General features: G+C 41.0%; 2 protein-coding genes across 4 annotated transcripts in view; both read left to right on the top strand.

Moving 5' to 3' along the window:
* RPS6KA3 (ribosomal protein S6 kinase A3) overlaps positions 1-6,327 on the top strand; it is a 76,730-nt gene extending 70,403 nt beyond the window's left edge. For all 3 annotated transcript variants that reach the window (XM_052793861.1, XM_052793860.1, XM_052793862.1), the window contains 2 exons: positions 1,514-1,654; positions 2,841-6,327. In XM_052793861.1, the coding sequence (XP_052649821.1) occupies positions 1,514-1,654; positions 2,841-2,963 (264 nt within the window). In that variant the 3' untranslated portion in view covers positions 2,964-6,327. The remainder of the gene's footprint in view (positions 1-1,513; positions 1,655-2,840) is intronic.
* Positions 6,328-8,980: 2,653 nt separating this feature from the next.
* On the top strand, positions 8,981-18,672 carry EIF1AX (eukaryotic translation initiation factor 1A X-linked). The gene is made up of 7 exons (XM_052794611.1): positions 8,981-9,142; positions 10,079-10,162; positions 11,933-12,036; positions 13,750-13,800; positions 14,799-14,880; positions 14,988-15,079; positions 17,301-18,672. Exons 1-7 carry the CDS (start codon positions 9,127-9,129, stop codon positions 17,304-17,306), a joined length of 435 nt encoding a protein of 144 aa, XP_052650571.1. The 5' UTR covers positions 8,981-9,126; the 3' UTR covers positions 17,307-18,672.
* The last annotated feature ends 1,921 nt before the right edge of the window (positions 18,673-20,593 follow it).

Here is a 20,593-nt window from a genome sequence, read left to right as displayed (position 1 = left end):
ACAATTTTTACAGCAAAGAGACTCTAAACTTTAGTGTGCAATATCCTTTATGCCCCTTCTGTGTAGCTACGGTAAAGTGCTAAATTTTTCCCCAAAAATTGTTTACGTATGTTGTGCTCTTTCTTACTAATTGATTTGTGATGTGCTTTCTAATGTACTGTTCTCATAACTCAACCATTTTCTCACAAATCATGTCATTCATTTGACTGACAAATCAACCCGTTAGAATAACATGTTTCCACTAATCTGGTAGCATCAGCTTTTTTCCTTCAATGTCACTTTATTCGGTCGTATTTGGGAGTCTAGAATGAACCAAAAACCTATCAGCTATGAAAAAATCTTAGATGCCTTTTTAATAATATTTTTATGTTCAAATTCTTAATTTGAATTACAAAACAAAGAATTTTTATATGAAAATGTCCCATATTGCCAATGTGACTTAGATTATCTTAAATCCAGTTGTAGTCAACAAAATGTGTTTCTCCACAGGTAATTGCTTAATGTAGAAATGTTATTTATGCTTTACCCCTACTGACTGACATCTGAAGTCATCTATAAAATATTATGCTGCTGTATAAATTTGTGTTCAACATCTTGAGTGTTGTATGCAATTCTCACTACCATAATTTGAAAAAGATAAAATAGAAGTTGAAAAAGTGGTAGAAAAGGATGTACCAAAATGAAGGTGAAAATCTGATCAGATGTCAAGAGCCACTTCCGTGTAAAGAGAATATGGTGTTTCATCTCAGCAGAGCTGACTGACGTGACAGACAAATGAGATCATTTCACTGATCATACAAAGAAGGAAGGACTAATTCCTTTTCTCTCATATGATGATTTTATTAGGGAAATCAGGAATCATTCAATTAATATATTCTGCAGAAGTTAAAAAACACATAGAATTAAATATCTGTTCATGTTGTTCACAACTAAATTGTAAAACAACTGTGAAAAGTGTATGAGAATGGAGGGAAAAACAAAAGTATGAGCAGCAAAATGAGTTTGGAGGGGATGAGGGGAAAATCACTAAGAGTACATACATGGCCAGCAGGAGTACTAAAATTCAACCTTCAACTTGCACAGTTGTTGATTGTTAGACACTGGGAAGTAATGCAAAGGGAAGGATCATCTCTATTTTCTTAATTATTCCTTTTTCAATACTCATTTCCTATGTATCTGCTATTTGTCATTGTTAAAAATAAAATACTTGTATAGTGGGGCATCTGCTCTACTTTAGTCCAATGTGCATATTTTTATGTTTGTGGATTTTGCCTCACTTAATTGGCTACCTTCCTGTTGCGTTACCAAACATCCATTAAGTCACATAATTAAAAGATACAGTGTTAGCATTGCTGGGCAGTTTTTCAGCTGTTTCAAACTGATGTTATTTTTAACATTTTTTTTTGACTGAACATATTTTTATATCGCTAAAATCTTCAGTTTTGAACTAGAATCTGTTTTAAAGCTGAAGTTTTACTGTTATTCACATAGACTCTTTGTATATTATTGACAGGACCTTGTTTCAAAAATGCTTCACGTTGACCCCCATCAAAGATTGACTGCAGCCCAAGTTCTTAGTCACCCCTGGATAGTTCACTGTGACCAGTTGCCTCAATACCAGCTGAACAGGCAGGATGCTCCCCATTTAGTGAAGGTAAGTAGATATTTGTTCAGCTTCCTGTTTAGCCAAAATTAGTGTAAACAACAGGGTTTTTTTTTTTTTAAAAGTTACTGTAGCATGGGTTTCCTCTAAATACTATTTAAAAGTTGTTGGGAGTTGCACTAAGCCATAAAATGAACTTGTAATATGTAATAGGATTTCATAAGAACCCACTCATGGAGAATAAATCTAATACGTTTGAAAGAGACTTACATTTTCTTAGGTGTGAAATTTATTGGACTTACCTATACTGGGAGGCTTAACTGCCTTAAGACACCATCATAGAAGAAATCGTTCTTCTGATAGTGGAAAATGTTGTCAGGTGACTATAGCAGAGCTGAAAAATAGTTTGGCTATTTCACAGTTTCAGAGGAGGTTAATTGTCAGTGACTAAAAGAAAACAGTATACTGCATGATCACAGTATAAGCTAAAAAGAACTCAAAAAGGCAGCGTTAATTAATACAGTATCGTACTGTTCTGCACTCTCTCTGAAATACAGTCTGGTTTTGAACCTGATAAACTTTTTCACTTTGAACAAGCAGAGAGAAATCAAAAATAATTGAATTCTATTTCTCTGTATTCCACCCTGCCTTCAGTCCTACATCCAAGAATCTCTGTCGTGCAACGTAAAAGGGATCTGAAGAATATAATTAACACTCTGAGTCAGCTATTAGAAATTTCTAGCGTCCAAAAACACAAGTGGAAAGAGGGGGAAGTTCTGATGCCACAGCTCACAACTTTCTGACTTTTTTTTTAATAAATCTTCATGTGCTGAATAATGTGGGCAATTTTTAAGTATTTTGTTGAAAACTGAAATAGTTGTGTAAGTGATAAGCAGAGACAGTCTACCGGTGGGATTTCATTCCCCAACTATCTCACAAAGCATGGAGAGAGAACCTAATTTAGCAATCTGTCTTACACCTTCTGGGTTCGGCTTTTTAAGCAAGGTAAAATTGCTTTAGATTGATCTGAAAACTATTTATTACCCTAAAAAACACTCACTCCTAACACTTGGTATTTGAGTAATGCAGTGGTATGTTTCTTGTCTGTAGATACAAGTAGACTGGAAGATAAAACTCGGTCAGAATCTCTGGCACTTAGCACTGTGTGATCTCTAGCGTATGCGTTGGTCACAATGTACTTTTGTTTGGGTTTTTTTTTTTCCCCTCTGCCCCACAGGGTGCAATGGCAGCAACTTACTCTGCTTTGAATCGTAATCAGTCACCGGTTTTGGAGCCAGTCGGCCGTTCTACTCTTGCTCAGAGGAGAGGTATAAAAAAAATTACCTCAACAGCCCTGTGAAGTGACCTCAACCAGATATTTGGTACCACGGCATAAGATGATAGCACAAATCATGGCGACAGGTAGCACATATTTGACAGATACCTGCAAGCACACTCTGTCCCAGCTGGTACCTATAATGCTGCTGCTCCTGCTGCTGCTACTGCTTTCATCTATTCTCGCTTTAAACTGTTGATGGCAAGTTACTGATCTTACTGGAGCTTCAAATGGAGTGACAAGTGGAAACACGATGAAAACGATCATGTTCACGATTGAATAAACCGGAAGAATTACGAATGCCACCTCCGTCAAAAATACACTGAATAAAGCACTCTGCACCACATAGCATTATTTTTATAAGGAATATTTTTTTTGTCCCCTAAAATATTCTTTGTTACAGGTAGAGATGGACAGTTTATGTTAAGCACTTAGCTTAAACAATCTGTTTATATTAGCACTATATACTTTGTGCCATCCAACGTTTTGTATGTTTTTGTAAACAGTTCACAAGCAGTACATTTCCGTGCTGTTTTCTTTAACGTATACATGCCTTGTTTTACTTAGATATTATTAATCATTTTGACAATTAAGTCTGATTAAACAGTTCACCTGGATTAATCAGTATCGTTGGACAGCTCTAAAAGAAGCCTGACTGTTAAACAGCTATTGAATGTAATACTATGGATATGTATTTCTCCTTGCCTATGTCTTTTCTACATTTCCATGTTTTTGACGCTGCATGTCATGTTATGAAAATCAGGATACTGTTTATGATATTCAAAATTTAAGCAGTGGATCTCTCACCATACTATATATACAATAGGTAACATAACCCAGAGAAAAGATAATTTGCTCCATATCTCTGTCTTTTGTTCCCCCTCCCCTCCCTTTTATTGTCTCCCATCTAATCTCTGGACTCAGGAATCATTGCTAAATACTTTCTGATAGAGGACATTTCTATATTGTTTATTCTTATAATCCATTGTTAATATTTTATCTCTATTCTGTGACTTTTGTTTAAGCTGCAAAGGATTTGTTCAGTGAATGTTGGCATTACAGAAGAAAGACAACATTGAAGATAAAGCAAAACATACTGTCTGCTAATAAGCAGAAGCCTGCAAAAAGTAGGTTTAAACTGCATTCACTGCAGTTGCAAACCTGATGGATCGAATGTTCTGTCAGTTATTTTCTGTTAATTTTAATTGACATCCAAAGCAAAACGAGAGGAGAGTCATCCAGACCTACCAGGTGTTAGAAAAGGGTCATTATAATTTACCATGAAAATAGTATTGTCCCAGTCAGGTAAGACAAAGCTGTTCAGAGTGAGTGTTCTCACTTTTCCCCAGATGGAAGCAAGCTTGTAATGAGGGCAAAAGACTCATTTTAAATACTAATATAAACTTCTAATACTGTCGGCCTCTCGGTGCATTAAGTAATTAAAGGCGCATCTTGATGGCTAGTCTTGAAAGATCAAATTGCCCACATGAGAAGGTGCAGTGGAGTGTGTTTGATTTCAGTGAGTGTCCCACTCCACCAAACGGATAGGCTACATCAGCTCATTCCAGATGCAAAAATGTCTATTGGGAATTCCAGCTTTGATAAATATGGATCTGGGTGAACAGCTCTATGTGAACAATACAATTTAAAAACGAAAAGGTGCAATTTTGTGTTTTGCATAAGAAGGTTTTTTTCTTGATTTAGTGGTATTAAATTTATTTTATGGTGATTAATTTGCTAGTTTCCCCGAAACCATCAGAGGTTTGTTGAAAGGGAGAATCATCTTTATGACACCACAGATTTGCTCTAAGTGAATGTGAGAGTGTTCCTTCTGCCACAAGTTTTTCCAGGTTCCTTGGGGAAGCTTCCTTTTTTAGACTTGCAAAGGATCACATTTTTATTGCCCTTAAAAAATCTGTTAAATTTTTAATCCATGATATAATTGTTAAGGAATTGGTTTTATGGACAAGGATTCTTAAATTATCATAGATCTCAAATTTGAACACACAGCTCTCCCAAGCAATTAGCATTTTTCCCTTACTTGGTGCTCTAGCATTGAAGTTCCCTTTAACTGTACAGATGCATCTACCCTTCCTTCAAGAAACATCTTTAACCAGAGGCAGAAAAAGGCCATTTTAATCTTTCTTTGACAGTGTCTGCAGTTCCAGCGGAACTTGGTAAAACCTTACCTTTCAGAAAATGTATTTTCAGCTCTGAACGATTGTAAGTCAGGCTTATCAAAATCTAGAAACCATATCTTCTGGAGTGGCTTTTAAATGTGTTAATTTGAAGATTGTCGTATCTAGTCAACAAACAAGATTGAAAACTGATACTGTTGAAATAAAGGGACGGCAGTACTTGCTAGTGTGTCAGTAACAGCATTTCAGTTCGGGAAGGAATTTCCCCTCTGTTCTCAGTGTGTATGTATAGGTACCTGGCAAAGAACAGACCAAAAGGAGGACGTGTTAAGCTGCTTCACTATTGGCGATATCCGTGTTAAAATAAACTGAAAGCACTTGCTGTAGTTTTATTTTAGCCGTATTTTATGGCCCTCAAGCTCACTGGGCATTAGCCAAATAGTGAAGCAAAGTTAACTCCTCCATTTTATTTATTTACATTCTCAAGCTGTTCATTTAGTCCAGACTTTACAGACGTTGCTACTATGTCACGTATGTAGCAGCACAGGATGAACATTTAAATGCTAATAAAACAGGGCAGTTCAGCACATGCTAACTCCAATGTGTTGAAGTCTAGATACACTGTATTTTTAAGTTACTCTCTAAACCAAGGCATAAAGGGCTACCAAGGTATAGAGGGCCCGTCTGTGCAGGAGGTGTATTTTACAGGCTAGACTTCCGTGGGTTTATGTACCTTACCTCCTCTTTTGGATCCGTGCTCACAACTTTCACATTTATTTTTATGTTTTTGTAGCTGCAGTTGTTAGAAGCTATAAGGAAATCCACACAATGCTGCTTTGAATCCCAGCAGCTTTCTATTAGAATGTGAGTACATATGACGCACTGTGTAAATTCACTGCTGGGCTGCTGCTTGGTCTGCAAAGCATAGCAGGTGACTCTAGGATACAGAGTCATAGAAGATAAAAAGGGAGAACTGCAGATACAGGTGAATTTTCTATATGTAGGCCATGGGTTTTTGGTTTGGTCTTTTTTTTTTTTTTTTTTTAGTGTGAAATTATCACTTACTGTGCTTGAGAGCATGAGAGAACAGAGGGAAGAGCGTAGTTGCAATACTCATTAAATGCCATCTGTATCCAGTAAGGGCAAAGCTCTTTGTTCATAATCGCTGTAACGTTGAATGAAACTTATAAGGAGTTTTTCAAGAGAATATTTAAATTGTTTTTCTAAAGAGACAAGGGCATAAGAAAACAGATTTACGTGTCTGGGATTTTTTTTGTGTGTGTTTCGCTTTTGTAAATGTGGTGTACCAACTAAAGCTGTGCTTTTCTATTATTGGAAGGAAAGGATTCAAAGTATGCTGGTCCTTAGTAAGCAGCAATGGTTAATAGATGAATTTTCACTTGTGAAAATGATGTAAATGATTAGCTTTATCTTGATACTCTCGACCTAATCAAAGGGAAGGTGTACTTATGAGGGATGTAATTATTTTGCAATGTAGTTGGGGCGGGGGGGGAAGTCTACTTAAAATGTTTTTAAGAAATGACAAAATCACAGATAAAATATTTTTCTACAATTCTGTACAATCATACTTTATACTAGTTTTCTCAGCATGGCATGTAAGTGAGTCTAAGGTACTGTACCAGGAAATCAGTGGTATTGTACCTTGTTCTAGACCATTACAATAGCATCTGTTAGATGCTTGGCACTGCTGTCATAGAACTGAAATGCTAGTTGAAAAAAAAAATTGTACTGAATACTTTAAATGATTGTTTTATTCAGAGTCTGATCTAGGAAATGTTCCAATCATGCTATTAATGTGTAATTAGAACTGTTCCAGATGTAACTATGAACAGTTCTGGAAAGATATCATTGCTTGTACTCCTGTCTAATGGCAGGTTTTGTAGTCTTCAAAAGAAATTGAAATTTCTACTATGAATAAACTTTCAAACATCTTAAAAAAATTTAAAAAAAAGTGCTTTTTTTTGGTTAATCATTTGTTCTGCCCAGTTATAAAAGTTGTTGTTTGTCCACCCCAACACTGAACTACGTTTGCAGCATACCAAGTGTGCATTTCCAACCAGAAAGAATTTTTAATAAGCAAGTGTTTGTCAGTTAAAATGGGCACTGTATTACAGCATATTTAGTCAGAGCACTATTAGTAAGGTAAACAGGGAGCCGAAGGAAAAACCTGTATTCAGTAGGTGCTCTAGACCCAACATATGACGCAGCAAGCCCAAAGTGCAAGAATATTGTATTTTAATACCCTGTAAAGACTCTGGTTGACTGTAAAGCACAACTCAAAAGGGGGGCTGCTAAATGATTGTTGCAATGCCTGCATTTCTCTGGACATTGAAAACAGAGGTATATTTGATAACTGATGAACCTTTAAACATCTGAAAAATGAGAATACACGTGCAAGTACTCCATAAGCACCACTCCAACGTGTTTCAGCAGCTCACACAACTCGGAGGCTTACGAGAGCCATCCTTTTTAGCCTTGCAGCCTGGAGAAGATGGAAGGTTTTTACAGGTTGGCATAGTTTCCCTGAAAGGAAAGGACAGTAGCTGTGAGGGAGGACGGGTGAGGAGCGTAACCCGAGCGAGGCCTTGCTGGGTGCACTGTTACCGAAATCCGGTAAATAAAACTCCTTAACACCAACGAGAAGTTAAGAAGCAGGCGCTTCGTTTATCGCAGCGCTGGGGACACGGCGGATCGCTCCTCCAAAGGCGTGTCCAACTTAGTATCAAAATCCATCAGTTTTTATAGACTTTTTCTGTCAGGTCATTGATAGTAAGCTCTTTACATAAAAATGCATACTATGCTCTCTCTTAAATTTAACCTTTATAATGATTGGTCCTTTGATTATATAACCTTATCAGTATTCTTATTTAAAAACAATCATTGGTCAATTTCACTTAGCTCTACTGACTGGAATCTTCAATACTCAAATCAAGATGGGAAGGGTAAGGGGGTTTCCAAGGAGCAAACTGGCGTCCATGACAGTTTCCTTAGTTTCTTGAAACAAAACACAGAAAAACCAGTAACTTCCTGGTGAGGTTTCTACGGTTAGCTATTTCAAACTTCAACAATGTTAAGGTTCCGATAGTCACGCGTAACACAGTTCCTGAAGTTTCTATGGCTACGTTTCAAACTTAACAATCCTATACATTATGCTTCACAATTTTACTTCTTAATCAAACCTAACTCTTCTACGTGATCAAATTTTGATTTCTTTATCAGAAGATTTGCAAGAGCACCGAGAGCGAGGAGGCTGCCGCACGCAGCCCAGGCCGGAGGCAGAACCAGGCCCCGGGGGAGAGCGAGGGGAGGGCAAAAGCCCCACCGCGGACCACCCGAGGCCTCATCCCGCCTGCCCCAAAAACCTCGGAGCCTTCGGGAAAGCGGGATGACCCGTGTGCGCCATGAGAAGCTCTGGCGGGGGTCGGTGTTAAGATGGCTGCCGGCGGCGTCTCCTCACTTCAGCCCTGCCCGCCCTTCCGCAACCCCCTTCGGCCCCGGCGTCTGCCGCGGACGAGGAAGGGGGGTCGGGGTCGGGGTGGGGGTTCCCGCCGTCTCCCCGTTGTAAATAAACCCAGAAACGACCCAAAAAAGGGCCGCGATGACGTCGGGCTGCCGGTGAGCCCGAAGCGCCCCGCAAAGAACCACGCGCCCGCCGGCAGCCACCCACAGGCCCCACCCCACCCCTCCTCCGATTGGCCGCCGTTAACCCGCCCACCGCGGAGTCCCGACCAATGACGCGGCGCCCGCTCAATTTCCCCCCCCCCTCCGCCCACCTGAGGCGGAGCCGCCGGCAGCGGGCGGGTTTTGGCGGGTGGGAGCTGAGGCGCCTGCGCAAAAGCCGGTAAGGCCTTCCGAAGCCCGCCGGAGCGCTAGGGGGCGCTGTGGGCTCCAGCGGCCGGAACGCACGAGTCTGAAGCCGCAGCCCCGGCCCCCGCCGTGCGAGGAAGGAGCCGCCGCCGCCGCCGCCTGACGGGAGCCGCCCGCAGCCCCCCCCGCAGCCCCCTCCCCGCGGCGGAGCCCCCGGCGCCATGCCCAAGAATAAAGGTGAGGCGCCCTCCCCGCCGCTGGGCCTTCTCCGGGCCCGGCCCGGCCCTTTCGCCGGAGCTAGAGCGAGGTAGGCCGGGCGCGGCCCGGCCCGGGAGGCCCCGCCGCCGTGCGCGGCCTGGTTCCCGTGGGCGGGGCGGAGGAGCCTTCCCGCTTCGTTCCGTTCCGTTCCGTTCCGCCGGTGGGTCCGCCGTGCCGGCTCCCCTTCCCCGCTCCCGGCCCTTCCCGGGCGCGGATCCCGGCCTGGGCCGGCCCTCCACCCCTCGCCCCCGTCGTACGCGGCCCAGCGGCGTGTGGGAGGCCTCTGGGGCCCGGGTGGGTGGCTGGGAACGGGTGCTGCTGCCCTTGCCCGCTGCTGAGGGGAGGAGTGGGAGGACGGGAACGGCGGCCTTTTAACGGGGAACGGACGGGGGGGGGGGGTACGGTCGGCCTTCGTGGGTTTTCACGAAGAGCTCTTCATCCTGCTGCCACGTGTGGGCCTTCTCAAAAAGGGCATCTTCGCTTGGGGTGTAAGCTGTTCTCTGAGTACTGCGGGGATTTCAGCACCTTCCAGAAGCCCTCGAGTTGTTCTTCCGCTCCTCGATGGTTACCCGCGTCGGGCTATCCCACCATTATTTATGAGGTGTTTGGTGGCAGCGGTCACAAAAACTGAAAATGGCGATCTTGCACAAATCCTCCTTGGAGGCTGCTGTCGCTCCAGAGCAACCAGGACGTCTTGAAGAGCGGAGGCTCTAATCCTTTAATTACTACGTCACTACCCGGTTAAAAATTTAGAGCTAAGAATGTTAAAAGCCGGCAAAAACTCTAGATCTGGATAGGCTACTCAGAACAGCCATATAGAAAACAAGCACTGAAACCCCCAGAAGTCTGATTATTTTGTTCGCTGTATTCAGAGATAGTAATGCGCTCTTCTTTCCCCCTCCCCTTTTAATTTAGGCAAAGGAGGTAAAAATAGGCGACGAGGTAAGAATGAGAATGAATCAGAAAAAAGAGAACTGGTGTTCAAGGAAGACGGGCAAGGTGAGTTTTTAACTATAGTACGGCAGTACCATTGTTTTCAGTCAGATACTGTAAGCGACGTGCGTTGGAAGTTGATACACAAAGAAGACATCTGGATGTCTGAGAAATACAAAGTTATTGTGGAATAAAGAGGTATGCTTACTAGGGTCGTATTTGAATTCTAAATGACATGTTGAGTGTAGGAGGAAGACGTTAGGAGAAGGGAAATTTTAAATAGCTTCACCACTTCAGAATGAAGCTTGCCTCTCCTTGACCTTATTGTGATGCTGTGTGTAATACAGAATGTATGTGAGCATTCCCTAGAAGTCCCTTGAGTAGCTCTGCCTGTGGGTCTGTAAGCAGCTGGCACAGTTCAGCGTTGCCAGTAGTTGTTTGGTGTCTCTTGGATGCACAGCCCCGCTTTCTGTTCTATACCAACTGTAACGTTTCTTGGATCCTTCGAGGAGCTCTCCGAAGTCACTGATCTGGCAGAACAGTACATCTCGCTGTTCTTCCACCGTCCACTGACGGTTTGGTTGAACTGGCTCCTGGGTTATTAGAACAGGAGCAATAGGTACGGTCCTTCCTTGGACATTGTCAGGTAAAGTAAGGCACGAGAGTGGCTCCGCTGGAGGGCGATGACTAGGATTCCCCTCTCCCCTCCCTTTTGGGGACAGTGAGCTTACCTCCCTTTTGCCTTACCCCGTCTTGTGTGTCACTCTCTTGTGGTTGCTCACGTATGTGCAAGTACTTGCCTAGTGACCGATTAATCAGTTGGTTTGTTAGAAATACAGGAAAAGTACTGACTTAAGTCGCTGGAAGAGAAGTGACCACTGAACTCATTTTTTTTTTAACCTCTTTCTGGTATTCTGTGACAGCTGTAAGCAAAAAACAGGAGTTGATTTTGATGCACCTATAAAACCTAAAATCCTTTTCGACCCCCAAGCAAAATCTACTTAATGAAACATTATTCTCAGTTATTAATAGTCTTATGTGGTTTGTTGGACTGACTTGTGCTAAGGAAAGATTTTAGAATATTGAAATACCTGGCTAATTGAGAATAATTTTTTTTTTTCCTGGCAAGTATAGGGGGAGGGTCAGATAATGTTATAATTCTTAACAAGCTTTATTTTTTTAATTGAATGGTAATATGTTATGCTGCAAACTTTAATAGTGTGTGTGTGAAGTACTTCAGTAGTGGTTTCTGGAACTCGGTGAGGGAAGGAGATTAAATACATGGTGAGAGATTGGGGGTGGGTGTTGGAGAGAAGTTTCATAGTTTTCAGCTGAAGCCTGGTACTTGCCTTTCAGACAGTTTCTGAGAACACCAGAACGTGTCCTTTCAAGAACAGCTTTTTTTTTTTTTTCCACAGAGCCTCTGTAGAAGGGGTTCAGAGTATCAGTGGGGTGTACAGGATATGCCGCCTTCTCCTCTTTCCTCAGTGATAGCGTGAGATTTCATCAGTTAGGGCAGGTGCTGTGATGCTGTCATAAACTTTCAAACTCTGAGTGTGACTTGATAGCTCTAAAAATTACCTGCAATAAGCATTTCAGAGGGAACCAAAGCGTGGCTGCAGCCAAGAATGAGCAGGGTTTGAAAATGTTAACATCAACAATGATGCGAAAACTGTGATACCTTCAGCAGCCCCTGTGGCTGATGGAACCTCCTCTCAGCTGTTTGTGTTTGATAAAATGTTACAGCAAATTTTGGTTGAAGTGGCAAAAGTTACTGGTTGCTTCATGAAGCTGTATTTGTTTAGAAGTTTTGCTATGTGTTACCCTCTCTTTCAGAATATGCCCAGGTGATCAAGATGTTAGGCAATGGAAGACTGGAGGCATTATGTTTTGATGGTGTGAAGAGGTTATGTCATATTAGAGGGAAACTAAGAAAAAAGGTAATTCTGAAGCAATGCAATAGAGAACAGTGGCATTATGTGTGATATGTAGTTGTAAACATTTACGTATGTAGCTCATTACAAAAGTTAATATTTCTACTGTACTTAATACCTTAAACTTCTTTTTTGATAGTAAACTAATTTGTTCTTCTGTTTGTATTGCCGGCACAAAAACAGGTGGTCTTTGGCTTTTTGCGTGAAGCTCATAGTTGAAGGGCTGCCTTCAGACATGTATATTTCAGGGGAGGTTTTTTTTTTTTTTTGGCTGCTTATGAAATACTAACTTTTCATATTCTAGAAACTTATATATATATATGAAATGTTAAAAATCTCCCTAACTCTAGATGGGGAACTTGATGACTATTTGGAAAATCAGCATGTTCTATCTGGGACTAGATCAGTACTTAGCTTAGCAGGAGAACTTCTTTTGACATCAGGATTGACAGCTGGCATAGGAAAACAAAAGTGTAAAAGGGTTCTCCAAAGCTACCTTTTTTTGTATACTATTTCCTGAAACCAGTAAGAGTCAGGGTTTGATACCCCACTTATCCTGATCTGGGGAAGAACTGAATAATTATCATCTTCTCACTGGGTGACTTACCTGAGAATCGTTCAACAAGGGCGGTTTGGGAAGGTTTCTTTATAGGTCCCCGCAGGCACCTCAGATGCCATCATTTCATTGTCCACTTCATCAGTTCCCAAGATACTTTCGTGCAAAGCTGATCTGCACAAGTTTGTACCTTCAGGGAAGTCAGGTGTATGTGTTTGCATTCTTAACTTTGCCATCTTGTACGAGTTTGCATTCTTAACTTTGCCGTCTTTGGATGGTGTGCCCCCTTGCCCTTGTCAGATGTTACAGCTTTCTAACCTGTGCTGGTGTACGGTACGGAGGAGGTCCTCTCAGATAGTCTGTTCCCAACAAAAACAGACGTTCACTGTGTTCGTTCTGGATTGTTCTGCCTGTCTCTTTTTGGAGACCAGTGAATGCACGTATCTTGGTATCAGTGTGAGCCCTGCCAGCTACCTGCAATACACTGCAATAAGCTGTTGAAGGTAATGGAGAACCTACATCGATAAATGCTAGGTGCTGCAGAATTAATTTCTTGCTACAGAAAGCATCACTTATCTGTTCCTTGTGTCTAAAAGAAAGGAAATCTCAACTGAAATAGATTTCATCTGCAAAAAAATCAAGCTGATGTGGGGCAGGACTATCTCGTGCATTTAAATTAGCAAGTCCTGCTTTGCAGGCTTCTGGCTTTGGCTTGACAGATTAGCATAGCCAGTTACTAGAAACAACTCCTTTCATTTTCTTGTGCTCTTCACTGTGCTTGTCCATCACTCCCTTCATCAGGTTTTTCTTTTGGTTTTTGCCCTTGCGGAGCTCAGTTCACAGGCTGGTGGCTTGATGCATTATTTCTGTTTTCTCAGAAGTTGTGACTTAATAACCATCTTGTCAGCTAGAAGACCTGCAAAGAAGTCTGATTTACCTTAGTAATAGCTCCGTAACATGTGAAATAATATGAGTATTTATGACCTTGGTTTTGCTGTTAAAATATGAAGTTGGGTGTTTCCAGTTTACTGGTTAGAAAGGGAAAATGGTGGCTGTAGTGAAGTGTTTCATGCCTCTCAGTAAACCTAAATGTGCTGTTTGACTCTTGTGTTGTACAGCAAAAGTTGAATTCCTGCAACATAACATACATTTTTCTCTTTCAGGTTTGGATAAATACATCTGATATTATATTGGTTGGCTTAAGAGACTACCAGGTAAAAATTAAGTGTAATTTGCCAGTGAAGAATATCTTACAAACAGCTTGCTTTAGTGTTAAATTGCACCAGGCATCACAAGGAAATTCCCATCTAACTTTCTTTGAATTTGTGTTTAGTTATGCTAAATCATGGCTTTTAGTTTCCTTGTATTACAGAAAGATTGTCATGAGTAAATGACAAATCCTGGTTCAACCTGTTCTTCTAAATTGCACCCTGAGACTCTGTGAGTGAAGGTGCTTATTGGCATCACACCTGACCTTTTTTTTGCCAGGTGTAGCTGTTTGATGCTTGGATCCTGTGATATAAGGGAGATTTGGTAATCAGTTTTGGAGCCTTGAGGTTTAGGCTTTTACCTTAAGAGGTCAATTGATCAGTGATTAGTTTCTACTTAAATTTCTAAAAATGGAGTAGCATAATTTTACCTAATGTAAAGGTTAATGGAAAACAGTTGTCAAATTTTCATTAGGTAAATGCTTTTTCATGAATGTTAGCCTTGTGTCATCAGTTGTTTGAAGATGGATTCTGCTTCTGAAATGTACATTAGAGTTGTAAACCACTTAAGATACTGTCATTTACTGTATATATTAAACTACTTAAAACTAGGAGGTTTTGGCACTTTCTGACGGACCACCAAACACCTCACTATGTGTATTCTCTGAAGAAAGATTAATTTCAAAGGCATGAAACTGAACTTTTCAAATTACTTATAATAGGAGAAAATTAAGTTATCACCCAGAAGAAATGAAGATATTCTACAAATGAGCATTTTTTACTTCACATTTAAAGGAACAGGAGGGAAGGAGGAACAAGATACTCTTCCACAAATAATATAGGTGTTATTCTTCCACAAATAATATAGGTGTTATTCTTCCACAAATAATATAGGTGTTATTCTTCCACAAATAATATAGGTGTTACTAGTCTGCTGAGGTTAATAGGGAGGGGGGTTTTTTTCTTCATAGATCACTAATAAATTCTAATAAATTCTTATTTAGGATAACAAGGCTGATGTTATTCTAAAGTACAATGCAGATGAAGCCAGAAGTCTGAAAGCGTATGGGGAGCTTCCAGAACATGGTAAGAATATTTTCGCTTCAAATTGGAAGTTCATATTGGGCAAGAATATTCAATTTATCTTGGCTTGGTGTGGGTGCACTCCTTAACTTCTATAAATTCCTTTTTAGCTAAAATCAATGAAACAGACACATTTGGTCCTGGAGACGATGACGAAATCCAGTTTGATGATATTGGAGATGATGATGAAGATATTGATGACGTAAGTAGTAAACTTATATTTTGTATCATATGCTTGAAGCAGTCATCTTTGGCAATAAGCTGTTTTTCCTTGTTTTAGAGCAAGTAAAATAATACACTGATGTTCAGAATAGCTCGCGTTCTCAGGGACTGCTTCAGAGTGGTGTGGACGTACGCACGCCAGCTTTCTGTTCTCTCTTCTGTCCTACAATCATCCTCTAGTTGACCTCTAAGCAAATAGCATGCTTAGTGTCATACTATTAAAACATACATGGAGAGCAGTCATCTCCTTACCCTTAAGATGCCTAAAAGAAAATCAAAGTCGTTTGACCCCAAAGACCTAGAGTTACGTGGCAGCGTCCTTTCAAACGATTGTGTATGTATTGATGTGTGCGCGAGGAGTTGCAGTTACTCACGTCGACGGCTACAAGGGTGGATGTAGCTGGGTTTGCTCACATTGAAGGAACTGAATGTAGCCCTCAGTATGGCGCTCTGAAGCGTAAGCTCCTTACAACAAGCTCGTGACGGAAAGCAAAGTAGATGATAGGGGAAGGTTTAGCAGGATTTCCTTGCGTCCCCTGCACAGCAGGCCAGAAAGACCTTTCGGAGAGCAGGCGCAAAGACTGGTGGGTCAGCTCCTGTGCCAGGTAGGGCAGCTGTGGCCAGCTCAGTGGAGGCAGGGCGAGCCGTAAACTGCTGATGCGAACTACATGGGAGACCAACTGCTGGAACAGGTCACAGGTTGTGTAGGTGTTTTGGCAGATTGCGTGAACACGGGTGGGTTTCACCTTTCTGATTCCTCTGTAGTTGTAACAACCTCACTATCTAATAACAACTACAGAAACAACAGAGGGTTTTGTGGTTTTAAAAAAACAAAGGCTTTAAGTCTCCATTTTTGTTTACATAAAAATCATAAAAAGCTGCATCATAGTGGTTACTAAAGTTAACTGTAATCCTGAATTTACAGATTGTCACAATCAGTTGTGTTACTGCTTACCACAAAGCCGTAGTAACTGACCATGCACACTCTTAAATTGTTGTAGTAAAACTGTTGTAATTCAAATTATATAGTAAATTGCTGTCGTGGTTTAACCCCAGCCAGCAACTAAACACCACGCAGCCGCTCACTCACTCCCCCCCACCCAGTGGGATGGGGGAGAAAATCGGGAAAAGAAGCAAAACCCGTGGGTTGAGATAAGAACGGTTTAATAGAACAGAAAAGAAGAAACTAATAGTGATAATGATAACACTAATAAAATGACAACAGCAATAATGAAAGGATTGGAATGTACAAATGATGCGCAGTGCAATTGCTCACCACCCGCCGACCGACACCCCGCCAGTCCCCGAGCGGCGAATCCCTGCCCCCACTTCCCCGTTCCTATACTGGATGGGACGTCCCATGGTATGGAATACCCCGTTGGCCAGTTTGGGTCAGGTGCCCTGGCTGTGTCCTGTGCCAACTTCTTGTGCCCCTCCAGCTTTCTCACTGGCTGGGCATGAGAAGCTGAAAAATCCTTGACATTAGTCTAAACACTACTGAGCAACAACTGAAAACATCAGTGTTATCAACATTCTTCGCTCTGAACTCAAAACACAGCACTGTACCAGCTACTAGGAAGACAGTTAACTCTGTCCCAGCTGAAACCAGGACAATTGCAGAAGTAGAATCTGCTGTGACATGTTTTTTGAGATGATGCGCTTTATTTTGCAGCTGAGAGATCAATGCGTGCAGGGTCAATGGGCTGAGAGGATAAGTAGTAACTTACTGAGTTAACTTAATTGGATAGACTGTTCTAAGTATATTATTATGTTTTAATTCTTCATCTTTTTAGTCCTCTCTCTCTGAGTTGGTAATATGACTAATTCTCTTTAAATGCTTACCTTATTTTGACTTTTTTGAGGTTCTCAACATACGATGCATTAGATCAAATATTTTAAAAATATCAAAATCTTGATGAATTTTTCTTCAGATTCTTGCAAATTGCACTTTGGACCTGTCAGTGGTTGAGCTTACTGAAGATTTAGGTTACTGGCACTAGAAAAAGTTTCTAGTACTGCATACTTCTAATAATGAAGCTATTGTAAGACGTCAAAGTTATAAGTAGCTGTAGGAATATTGAAATAAGAAAATTTGCAAACTAATGGATCTGTACTGAGTTCAGGAAGTCTCCTGTTGAAAAATAGCTTCAAGACAGAGTTGCTTGATGAAAAATACATGGTGTGGTGTTTTTGCTTTTCAGATCTAATTTGGAACAGAGGTTTACATTCCGACTTTTTTCCTCCAAGGATTGTTCTACATTGATATTTTGATTATTTTTTGGGTGAAGTCCCTTTCTTTTAAGAAGACTGAAAATTCTGGTAAAGAGTGTAGTTTGTTACATCAAAAGGATTTATTTTCAATGTTTGTTTTAAAGTATTTATATTTCTTTAGAAATGGATAATGCTGGATTATCACAAAGGTTCAATGAAAGGCCACAAATATTTTGTCTCTTCACCAATTAGAGCTTTTACCTCTGGATGTAAGCGAGATACAGTGACATGGGCTGTAAAGGACTGCATTTTTCCCTCTTCTGCTTTCATCACTACAATTCCAGTTAAACTTGTATTTTGAAATAAAAATTGTTTACCCTGTAATTATCATGGATTTTGATTAACTACAAATACCCAGTTCAGATTAGTATCAAATCATACTATGCAGTGTCTGTCCTTATTATACCCCTTGCCTTGATGTTAACTTTAAAAAGATTTTGATAATATAAAAGGAAGGCAGAAGTCTGCATTGAAATTCATAATGCATGATGAATCTGCTTTTCATGTCTAGTAGCATGCTGCTATTTTTATACTGATTTTGATAATTAAAAACACTCATTATTGCAAAGATGTAAATTTGCCACAGTGGAGGGGTAGGGGAGAAGTAAAGATAAAAAGTAAGCAGCATCTCAAATTTGCAGTTGTTGAAAACTGTCTTGTATGCATAGCGCTTGTGTGTTGCAAGTACAGTAGTCAGGCTGTAGTTGCAGAAGTGGAACACTGGGTGGCACCCGACTTAACAGGGATACGTGACTATAAAACGGCAGCAGTTGGGTTTGTACTGAAAAATACGTAAAATAGGTTTTCCCCAAAGTGATGCTTAACATTCTTGATATGATAAACATGTAGAATATTTTTACATTATAGCAAAGGTTATGTTAAGAGTAGAGTTTTATTTTAATCTTGAATTCCATACATTGTAAGGTACAACATTAAAGCTTATGTGAACTTTGAATAACAATATAAATGAGAAAATAAATTTGTGTCAAACGTAGGGAAAGAATCTTTTCATCCAGAATAAATCACTGAAACAAACTAATGGGAAGATTCTTTTCCACCCTCAGGCTGGAGGAGTCAGTTAAGAAGCTGAATAAAGACTAACATCACCATGCAAATATTATTTTGTGGTAGCCTTAGTTTCTTTGTCTTCAATTATGTATTTAACAACTCTGAAAGCAGGTTAATGGAAAACTTCCTTTTGTGCCATAAAAATCTGATTCTTGACACTTGTATTGGTTATACAGTCTTTTTGGTATGATGTAAAGTGACTACCCCAATAGATAAAAACAAAATGGCTTTAAATATGGAGTGGCCTCATTGCTTTACATGATTTTTAAGGAGGAGTTCTGTTCTAGATTTGAACTTCCAGAGCTTTTGCGAAAATGTCTTCTCTTTTACTTTTTTCTGTCATTATAGTGTCTATTTTCCTTACATGGATCTGGTATCTTATTCTAGGGATAACATTTTCTTAATACTAAGTAATTGTGCCAAATGCTTCATGGGTTTTAAATATTTGTTGTAAAAACTCAGGAAAAGATACTACCAATACAGCATTCTTACTCCACCGATCTTGAGGTATATGAATTCACTGTCTCTGTAAGCCTATACGGTTCAATTTTGAAGCACCATAATTGCTGTAATGTTTCATGATAAGGTTTATAAACCGTTCCCTAGCTCATTGGTTTCCTCAGCATGTTAAGCAGACCGTGAGCAGCTCTGCAAAGGGTGAAAGCCCTCAAAACGGGTCTTGAGGTCCAAGTGCAGGAGGTGTCTGTTCTTTCAGCTGTGCTAGCAGAAAGGTTAATGATTAAATTACAATGAATGTTTGCTGGAGATGCAGGTATTATGGTAATTATACTTGCCAAAACCAGTCTCGTGCATGTGGGAAAAATGTGAAGTGCACGGTCAAGGGTAAGGAGAAATACAAATGAATACACTGCTGTTGTAAGGAACTTACTTCACTGTACCGGAGCTCTCCAGTATAACAGAGGCTTCAACTGTGGGATGAAGATGAAACTCCATTCCTGGCAGAATTGGTTACGGTTTGCCCTGGGGTTCCTTCCAGTGTTTATTGCTCCCAGGCTCATGTCTGGCTCAGCCCAAACTCTGTGGAGTTTTTGAGGAAATTTCCTATTAAATACTAGTTTCTTATTAACCCTCCAGCTCGACACCATCTGGCTTCTACTTACGTGCTAGGCTGCGTTGCCTTCCTTGAATACACTTCATCCCTGTGTCTCTGTGTGCTGCTACAGCTCCTTTCGTAGCCCAATCTAGGCAGCTTTATATTGTCCCTTCTTGCTTCTCTTTTCTTTGGGGGGGGAAAGGGCTTGCACAAATAGCTCTCTTGTCTGCATCTCCCTGCAAAGAACAGCGGCAGATCAGCAGCTGCCAGGTAGAGGACTGCACGATTGCCGACTGTAAAGCCGTGAAAGGCGCCCCATCTGTAAGAGTATTTTCTAGATAAATTTTTAATAATTCTTGTTTAACTTTGGGAACTGCTGCTGGCTTTTTACCCATAGCGTAAAATTGAAAGTAGGGATTCAAAAAATTAATTTCCTGCAGCTAAAGTGTAAACTTTGTGTTCTCTAAGATGTTTCCCACTTAGAGGTCTTCTCTGTGGTTAAAACTTTGAAACGTGATTTTTGTTCATTGTTCCAAATCTTCACCTTATAACAGGGGCAGCTGTGCATGGACAGCCCTAATGCTTTTCCACCCTAACCCTTAGCAGATAACAGTCCAGGTGCACTACTCAAAAAAAAGCATGTGGCTAAAAAAAAAAAAAACCAAAAATGTCTCTTCTCCTTGTGTGAGAGGAGGAGGAGCCGGTGACCCAGGACTGTCGAGCTCTGTGCCGTTTACTTGTTACTGCTGATAGGTTATGTCATGCGATGGTGCACTGTGTGTGCTCATATGCACGTATGTGGTGCTATGTGGTAGTGCCGTACATCGCTGTGATACGTGCCATACGTATGTACGGTACCGTATATATGCACACGCGTGCAGTAATCAGCCTGGCGGAGGTTAGGCTGGCGCATTACGGGTCGCTCCGTAATCCGAGCGATGTCAGGAATGAAGCGAGCAGATGACCGAGGGCGGCGGGATGCTCGGCGCGGTACCCGGCCGTACTCCTCACCAGGTTTTCGTGACGCGCGGAGGGGCCCGTGGCACGGCTGGGCTGCGAGCGAAGGCTGGGACTGCTGCTCCCGAGACCCTCTGGTCGCGG

Source organism: Harpia harpyja, chromosome 8 (genome assembly GCF_026419915.1).
Source record: "Harpia harpyja isolate bHarHar1 chromosome 8, bHarHar1 primary haplotype, whole genome shotgun sequence".
In the NCBI taxonomy this organism is placed as follows: Eukaryota; Metazoa; Chordata; class Aves; order Accipitriformes; family Accipitridae; genus Harpia; species Harpia harpyja.
This window is presented reverse-complemented; position numbering and strand designations above follow the sequence as displayed.

Bases quoted from the DNA above. Each gene is read 5' to 3' on its own strand.
- EIF1AX (XM_052794611.1), top strand. The intron at 10,163-11,932 runs GTGAGTTTTTAA...CCTCTCTTTCAG, and splicing joins GTTCAAGGAAGACGGGCAAG to AATATGCCCAGGTGATCAAG. The intron at 12,037-13,749 runs GTAATTCTGAAG...TTTCTCTTTCAG, and splicing joins GAGGGAAACTAAGAAAAAAG to GTTTGGATAAATACATCTGA.